Source organism: Chelon labrosus (genome assembly GCF_963514085.1).
Source record: "Chelon labrosus genome assembly, chromosome: 14".
Taxonomy (NCBI): Eukaryota; Metazoa; Chordata; class Actinopteri; order Mugiliformes; family Mugilidae; genus Chelon; species Chelon labrosus.
This window is the reverse complement of record NC_140347.1, coordinates 1,824,120-1,832,118: the sequence shown is the minus strand read 5'-3', so window position 1 is coordinate 1,832,118 and position 7,999 is coordinate 1,824,120. Positions and strand designations below refer to the sequence as shown.

The 7,999-nt window shown below is 43.0% G+C and overlaps 1 protein-coding gene across 1 annotated transcript in view; it reads left to right on the top strand.

The window, feature by feature from the left end:
* LOC311499747 (protein NLRC3-like) overlaps nt 1-7,142 on the top strand; it is a gene marked incomplete at its 5' end in the record, with an annotated part of 52,388 nt that extends 45,246 nt beyond the window's left edge. Inside the window, 5 exons of the mRNA XM_084560868.1 lie at nt 1,363-1,536; nt 1,659-1,832; nt 2,640-2,813; nt 3,836-3,882; nt 5,731-7,142. Coding sequence (XP_084416994.1) covers nt 1,363-1,536; nt 1,659-1,832; nt 2,640-2,813; nt 3,836-3,882; nt 5,731-5,810 — 649 coding nt within the window. The 3' untranslated portion in view covers nt 5,811-7,142. The remainder of the gene's footprint in view (nt 1-1,362; nt 1,537-1,658; nt 1,833-2,639; nt 2,814-3,835; nt 3,883-5,730) is intronic.
* Between the last annotated feature and the right edge of the window lie 857 nt (nt 7,143-7,999).

Sequence of the window (7,999 nt, the reverse complement as noted above, 5' to 3'; positions counted from 1 at the left end):
TCTGGATGAGTGTCGACTTCCTCTGGACTTCCACAACACTGAGATCCTGACTGATGTTACAGAGTCCACCTCAGTGGATGTGCTGCTGACAAACCTCATCAGGGGGAACCTGCTTCCCTCTGCTCGCCTCTGGATAACCACACGACCTGCAGCAGCCAATCAGATCCCTCCTTACTGTGTTGACATGGTGACAGAGGTCAGAGGGTTCACTGACCCCCAGAAGGAGGAGTACTTCAGGAAGAGATTCAGAGTTGAGGAGCAGGCCAGCAGGATCATCTCCCACGTCAAGACATCACGAAGCCTCCACATCATGTGTCACATCCCAGTCTTCTGCTGGATCACTGCTACAGTTCTGGAGGATGTGTTGGAAACCAGAGAGGGAGGAGAGCTGCCCAAGACCCTGACTGAGATGTACATCCACTTCCTGGTGGTTCAGGCCAAAGTGAAGAAGGTCAAGTATGATGGAGGAGCTGAGACAGATCCACACTGGAGTCCAGAGAGCAGGAAGATGATTGAGTCTCTGGGAAAACTGGCTTTTGATCAGCTGCAGAAAGGAAACCTGATCTTCTATGAATCAGACCTGACAGAGTGTGGCATCGATATCAGAGCAGCCTCAGTGTACTCAGGAGTGTTCACACAGATCTTTAAAGAGGAGAGAGGACTGTACCAGGACAAGGTGTTCTGCTTTGTCCATCTGAGCGTTCAGGAGTTTCTGGCTGCTCTTCATGTCCATCTGACCTTCATCAGCTCTGATGTCAACCTGATGGAAGAACAACAAACTAAGTCTCTGAAGTCTAAAGTCTTTAGAGACAAACCTGAACTAACACGTCTCCATCAGAGTGCTGTGGACAAGGCCTTACAGAGTCCAAATGGACACCTGGACTTGTTCCTCCGCTTCCTCCTGGGTCTTTCACTGGAGACCAATCAGTCTCTCCTACGAGGCCTGCTGACACAGAAAGGAAGTAGCTCACAGACCAATCAGGAAACAGTCCAGTACATCAAGAAGAAGATCAGTGAGAATCTATCTGCAGAGAGAAGCATCAATCTGTTCCACTGTCTGAATGAACTGAATGATGGTTCTCTAGTGGAGGAGATCCAACAGTCCCTGAGATCAGGAAGTCTCTCCACAGATAAACTGTCTCCTGCTCAGTGGTCAGCTCTGGGCTTCATCTTACTGTCATCAGAAGAAGATCTGGACGTGTTTGACCTGAAGAAATACTCTGCTTCAGAGGAGGCTCTTCTGAGGCTGCTGCCAGTGGTCAAAGCCTCCAACAAAGCTCTGTAGGTGGATTTAGGAACTATTTGAAACATGATTCATTTAGTAAATGACAAATAAAACATTTGATGTTGATTCTTCTTCAGGCTGAGCAGTTGTAACCTCTCAGAGAGAAGCTGTGAAGCTCTGTCCTCAGTTCTCAGCTCCCAGTCCTCCAGTCTGAGAGAGCTGGACCTGAGTAACAACAACCTGCAGGATTCAGGAGTGAAGCTGCTGTCTGCTGGACTGGAGAGTCCTCACTGTAAATTGGAAACTCTCAGGTCAGGATACAGCTGGTTGTTGATCAGTTAAATCCTGATTTAGGTTCACGATGGTGCAGAAGTTCAACATCTGGAGGATTTTCCTTCTTCTCCTTGAGTTTCTGATATTTTTCTATCTCCAGTCTGTCAGGTTGTCTGATCACAGAGGAAGGCTGTTCTTCTCTGGCCTCAGCTCTGAGCTCCAACCCCTCCCACCTGAGAGAGCTGGACCTGAGTAACAACAACCTGCAGGATTCAGCAGTGAAGCTGCTGTCTGCTGGACTGGAGAGTCCTCACTGGAAACTGGAAACTCTCAGGTTGGTATTATTCATAAATCTTATTTCAAATGTTGGTTATTTGGATGATATTAATACATAAAACATATTAAACATTTATTTAGGTTACTACTTCATTATTTGGATTCCAGAGATCTAGTATGAAGTTATTGTAGATCTGAATCAGAAAGAACTAAGGGTTCGAGACTGTTCCAGATATTGTTCTACCAGGTGATTCAGGTTAGCTAGCATAGATGCTATCTCACTGAAGGAAAACTCTTCAAGGATCAGATGAAGTTAGAACAGTACAGTGACTGTTTACAGGCTGCAATCGTCTGAACACTGCTCACAGCTGTGGACTATGAACGCACCATGATTGATGTCAGGTTGGTTTGTGCAGCGTGTGGTTCCTTCATAAGAACACTCACATAATATCACTGAAATTAACGTGGAAGGAGGGATATTGATAGAAACAATGACAACACTGAGACAGAGCCGGTTTGTTGATCAGAAATCAAAGTTAAAGACTTAAAGTGTTAAGTCGAGTTAAAACCTACTTTCAGCTTTGGTTGAATTATATATAACTTGATACAAAATGTATTGAACAGAAGACAAACTGAATCAAATCAGTTTTTCTGTGATCCGTGTTTACAGCACTTGTGCTCAGTTTCTCAGTAACTTATCAAGTTGGTTGCTTTAACATCTTGGAGAACGTTTCCACTGTTCTTCTGTGGATTCTGTCTGTCTCAGTGTCTTCTGACTCTTCATGTTATCCAGACTGACTCCAGGACTCCCATCTGGAGGATTTTCCTTCTTCTTCTTGAGTTTCTGATATTTTTCTATCTCCAGTCTGTCAGGTTGTCTGATCACAGAGGAAGGATGTTCTTCTCTGGCCTCAGCTCTGAGCTCCAACCCCTCCCACCTGAGAGAGCTGGACCTGAGCTACAACCATCCAGGTGTCAACGGAGTGAAGCTGCTGTCTGCTGGACTGGAGGATCCACTCTGGAGACTGGACACTCTCAGGTATGGACAGACAGTGGGAGCTTGTCCCATATCTAAATTCTTTGGAGTCACAGTAAACCTCAGAGGATTCAATTCAATTCAATTTTATTTATATAGCGTCAATAACAATACAAATCGTCTCAAGACGCTTTACAAAAACCCGGCCTGAAACCCCCAGAGCAAGCCTGAAGGCAACGGTGGCAAGGAAAAACTCCCTTTTAACAGGAAGAAACCTCGAGCAGAACCCAGCTCATATGGAGGGACCCATCTGCCTAAGGCCAGCCGGGTACAGACAGAAGAAAGAGAGAAGAGAACAGCAAAGAGAGAAGAGAAGAGAACAGCAAGATAAACATACATCTGTCATAGATACACATATCTGACTAAAGTGTGATGAACCCTCCTCTATCAGGTGGTTTACAGTTTTAGGTTTTAGTGAAATATATCAACAACTGTTGATGGATGGATTGTTGGTGTAAAGTGTAGAGAGAATAATCTTCTGTGACTGTGATTATTCAGAGAATTTTAATATGTCCAAGTCTTTGGATTCAACTTTTGTTTCTTTTAAAAGACACTTTCAACTTAAGTATTCTACATTTAAGGCAGAAAGGATGAGCAGATTTCTAAACAGTGATAAAATGACATGTTACAAATAACCTGCTGCTGAAATCCTTTATTGGTTCCTTTATTCTCTGGTAACCTCAAAGATTTATCTAAGGGTTAACTTTCAAATACAGTCTCTTATGATATGGACTAAGCACTTTCCATCATTAGAGCCTCTATCTGGAATATGTAAATGAACACAATCAACTGAATCTGGAGGTCAGACTGATCTGTGAACAGTCTGAAAACTGTTTAGTTGTTGATGTGTGAATGTTGGTCAAACTGTTGATCTCAGACAGTGAAACATCAGAGACAGTCTATACTGATGAGTTTCAGTCTGTTTCTGTGTCTCACTGATAAACTGATGAACTCTGCTTCATGTTGAACAGCAGTTAGGACTCATGTTGGATAGAAAATCATTCTGACTGTGTTTCTTCCTCCAGGATGGACCATGGTGGAGAGCAGTGGTTAAAACCTGGTCTGAGGAAGTGTAAGTTTGACTAATGATGATAAAACATCAAAGTGTCAGTTTGTGCTGGACTTCTGGTTATGGCGCTGCGCTAGGTGGAAGCGTGACAGAGCTCTCCCATGTAAACTTTGGAGAATAACAGTCGGGTAGTCATAAGAAATTGTGTACAGCTTTAGTGAACAGCCACTTCAGTGTCTGAAACCGCATTAATATGAACCTTATACCTGTGTAAAGAATACTCATTGAGATATGAAATGTAACCAGTTAGTGTGAGTAGTTATTTATTAGTATTTATTATCAGTCTGTTTGTTTAATACAGTACAACAATAAACAAAGGTTTGCACAGTAGCAGAATGTTTACAGCATTAACAAGAAGAAAAATGGCTACAATTGCAAGTTACTTGGTGGAAGCATCAAAGAATGTCGTCTGTTTTTAAGGGTGGTAAATCAGTCTATCACTCTGTGACTCAGATGCTGAAGCTCGACTTTTTCAGTTGACATGACTGCAAGACTGTCTCCCCTCTCACTCACTGTGCTCCTCTACCCTGACTCCTACAGGCCAATAAGGCTGGTGGAGTGATTATTATTAGTCTAATTATTATTATTATTATTATTATCTACTGATGATAATCATACGTGAATGAGCTCAGCTCCTGTTTCACGGTGTGCATCAATGCGTAAAGTGAGAAACACAGCTGATGCTCCAGAAGGAAGTCACCCCAAAGATATGGTAAAGAGAGTCACACTGAACTCTAGAAACAACCAGGACCTTCACAGGGTATTTCAGACTAACTAACTATAGCTAGCTAGCTAAGTAGCAGCGTTCTTTTACAGCTGGAATGTAACTTTTGACCCCAAACAACAAAGGTAAGACGTGCGCAGAGATTGTCTGTAGTGTGTAAGCCAGGTTTTTATTTGTCAAACATGGAGCATTTCATTAATTACATGGGACTTTCTGCTGTTAGCTGGAGGCTGGAGCTAACTAACTGTTACTACCAGCAGTGATGAATACTTACTTTAATGAAAAACTTTCTTATATCCATCCATCCATTCATGTTCTTCTCCTAACGGTGTTCTGTTGGGCTCTGTGTGGCTGCGGGTACCGAGCCTCAAGCAAGGTCGCAGGGAAACGTGGACTGGATTATCAGTAATGAGGTCGTTCTGAACAAGTGGAATGGATTGATAACAAGGTACCAAAGGGGCTCTCTCTACCGTACACTACGAAGTGAAGGGAAAACAACACCAAACTATTTAGGGGGGCTTAAGAATATTTTAGGAGGTCTTCAGCCCCCCTAAAACAGGCCTAACGACGCCACTGATTGAAGCTATTCCATTGGGTTCATGATTGTAAATCTGTCATGAACCTCATCACACGTCACTGGTGTACACCAAGCTGAGCCACCTGCTCTGTTCTTTAAAATCCTCAGATGGATCCTCTTCTTTTATCTGTTCCTGAGCCTATGCTCTTTGTTATTTATGTTGATAGATTTGTTTGTTTGGGTCGTGGTTCATAAAAGTGCAGTTGATCTGGATATTTTGAGCATTGTTTGTTGATTAGCTGAATACTTTAGTGGAAACACAACAGGTAAGTAGATAAATAAAACCTGTCTATCTATCTACTTACCTGTTGTGTTTGCTTGTACCTGTTGAGGAGAAATACGTGAGAAATGATGCTATTGTTTGCATACCAGTTGAAGAACTATGAAATGAAAGTGTATATTATTTATAATTAAAGTGTATATTATTATTTTAATAGCACCAGAGAAAGAGTTTCTCGTGGGAGTTTTCAGGGCAAGTGAGCAACATTTATCAGTCCCAGTCCTGTCAGCCCCATGTCATCAAGCTTACCGCTGTCTTTTTGTCCCACAGTGTCATTAAGATGCAGAAAAGAAAGAGGAGGAGACGATCGACACCTTTTGAAGAGAAATCTAGAAGCTGAAACATGTTGACATTCAACAACAGTAGCCTGTTTCAGTTAAATATTGTTTGCATATACTTCATGATATTACTTTTCAGTATTGACTGAGGTTTGCTAGAGCCACAGCTGTAACTGTCTGAGCCTATTCCTTTACCAGTGCACCCTTGTGTGTGTTTGTGTTATGGGTGCTGCTTATTTCCATCCCAGGTGCACGTGTGTCTCTGGTGTGTTTCTATCAAAGTCACAGTTTCATTTCAGACGTTTTGATCAGGGTGTATGTGAGGATGTGTCCAGGAGTGAGGAAGACAGAGATGAAGCTTTTTAGTGCAAACCATTGGCCCATAGCCTGTTATGAAAGGAACTACTGGAGCGCTGGTTAAACCCAAATTACACAAAAAGAACTTATTGAGTTGAAATCATTTGCTGACAGCTTGGTCCCCCCCACTTCAAAAATCCCACCTGCGCCCCTGCATCCAAGGTGCAGGACGCCCAAATTAAACTACAAATGAGACCAGGAAGTGGAATCCAGTGTTCAGCCTGGTTTGTAACGTGTTGATGCTCCGGGTATGGTACGGTCGTACGGCGCAGGCCAAGCGGGGAGATTTTATGGTCACGTAGCGTTTGTTAGCGATATGGATTGATGCCTTTTGGATTCCAGACTTCTCCTGTCACATGAACCTCGTTGTCAACTTGGGAAATGGACAAGATGTAAGTTTAATGATTGCTGGCTTTGTAAGGTGGAGTTGGAGAGAAGCTTAGCCACGTCTGCTAGTAGTATGCTTCAACATGAAGTAGCAGGCAGGAGACCAAGTGGAGGGATTTCAGCTCAATACATTTATTAACCAGAACCATATAAAGCAGGTCTCACGGCTCATTACAGAACACTATAATAACAGATAATAAAACGTTGGTGGACTGGAGCCTTCACCAGCGTCCACATTACGGAGATGATGGAGGAAGTCAAAGAAAGAGAGTGACACCTGCTGAACTAAGAGATGAAACCAAAGGAGGCGCCACCGTGTGGCGTAAACTGGTACTGCTCCATGTAAAACTCTGGCTGTTACAGTTTGAGGGAAATGATTTGGTTGATGAGCTGAAACGTGCTGAACAATCCTGATGAGGTGAACTGCTGACTCTACTGATTCTGCTGCTTCATCATCATAGAGTCACGTGCACGCTCACATCTTTTTGTGCACTTTATTTCATATATTGTGCAGATGTAAAGCATACATGTATGTTCTTTGTGTTAGTTCATTTGTTTTTTAAATCATTACTTTAACAGCTCAGAGATGTTCAAGGAGCAACCTGTTGATGCTCTTTCTGCTCTGTCAGCTCTGTTTCTGAATAAAGGGTTGGAAATTAATGCTTGTTTTGTCCGACTCATCGATTAATGGAAAAACTAATGGACAGATGAATGGATGATTAAAATAATGGTTAGTTGCAGCCCTAGCGGTAACGTTGTGATTGAGCCAGTTGGTGAAACCTTGTTGATGTAAAGTTGAGTAGCTCCACTGATTTATTTTGTCGGTCCATCTGGGTTAAAAGTGTCTTGTGCAATATTAGTGAGTTTGTGTTTGTACTGGACTGTGTTGTGTGTGTCTTGATGTTAGGGGCTTAGTCTCTGGAGCAGGGAGAGAGGGGAGAGTGTTCAGAGTTGTGATAGCTTGGGGAACGAAGCTGTCGCTGAGTCTGAGTGTTCTGGCCAAGATGCTCTGGAAGCATTTAGCAGCAGGCAGGAGGGAGAAAAGGCAGTGGAGGGGGAGGGATAGGTTGGCCTAGGATGCTGGAAGCTTTCCTGATACACCTCCACTTGTAGATGTCCTGGAGGGCAGAACGTGATACTGGGCTGTACGCACCACTCTCTGCCTTGTCTTTAGATCAAGAACTGCACCGTTTCCAAACCAGATGATTGCAGTGATGCTGCTCAACAGAATCCTCTCAATGGTACCTTGGTAGAAGATTGTTTACAAGTGTGGAGGGCCACTTGCTCTTCTTAGCGTCCTCAGGAAGCAGAGGCGTGGCTGAGGCCTCTGACTTCAACATCAGACTAACCTGCTATTTCCTGGGGTTGTGTCCTCTCAGTTTGAAGTGGAATGAGTCTGTGGAAACAGGCAGTTTCCTTTTATTGGTGTTTCAAGATCATGTAGACAGGAGCAGAATATTAATGTAAATATGAGTATGTGTCAAATGAATCAATAATATTCAAATCAAATCTAACAT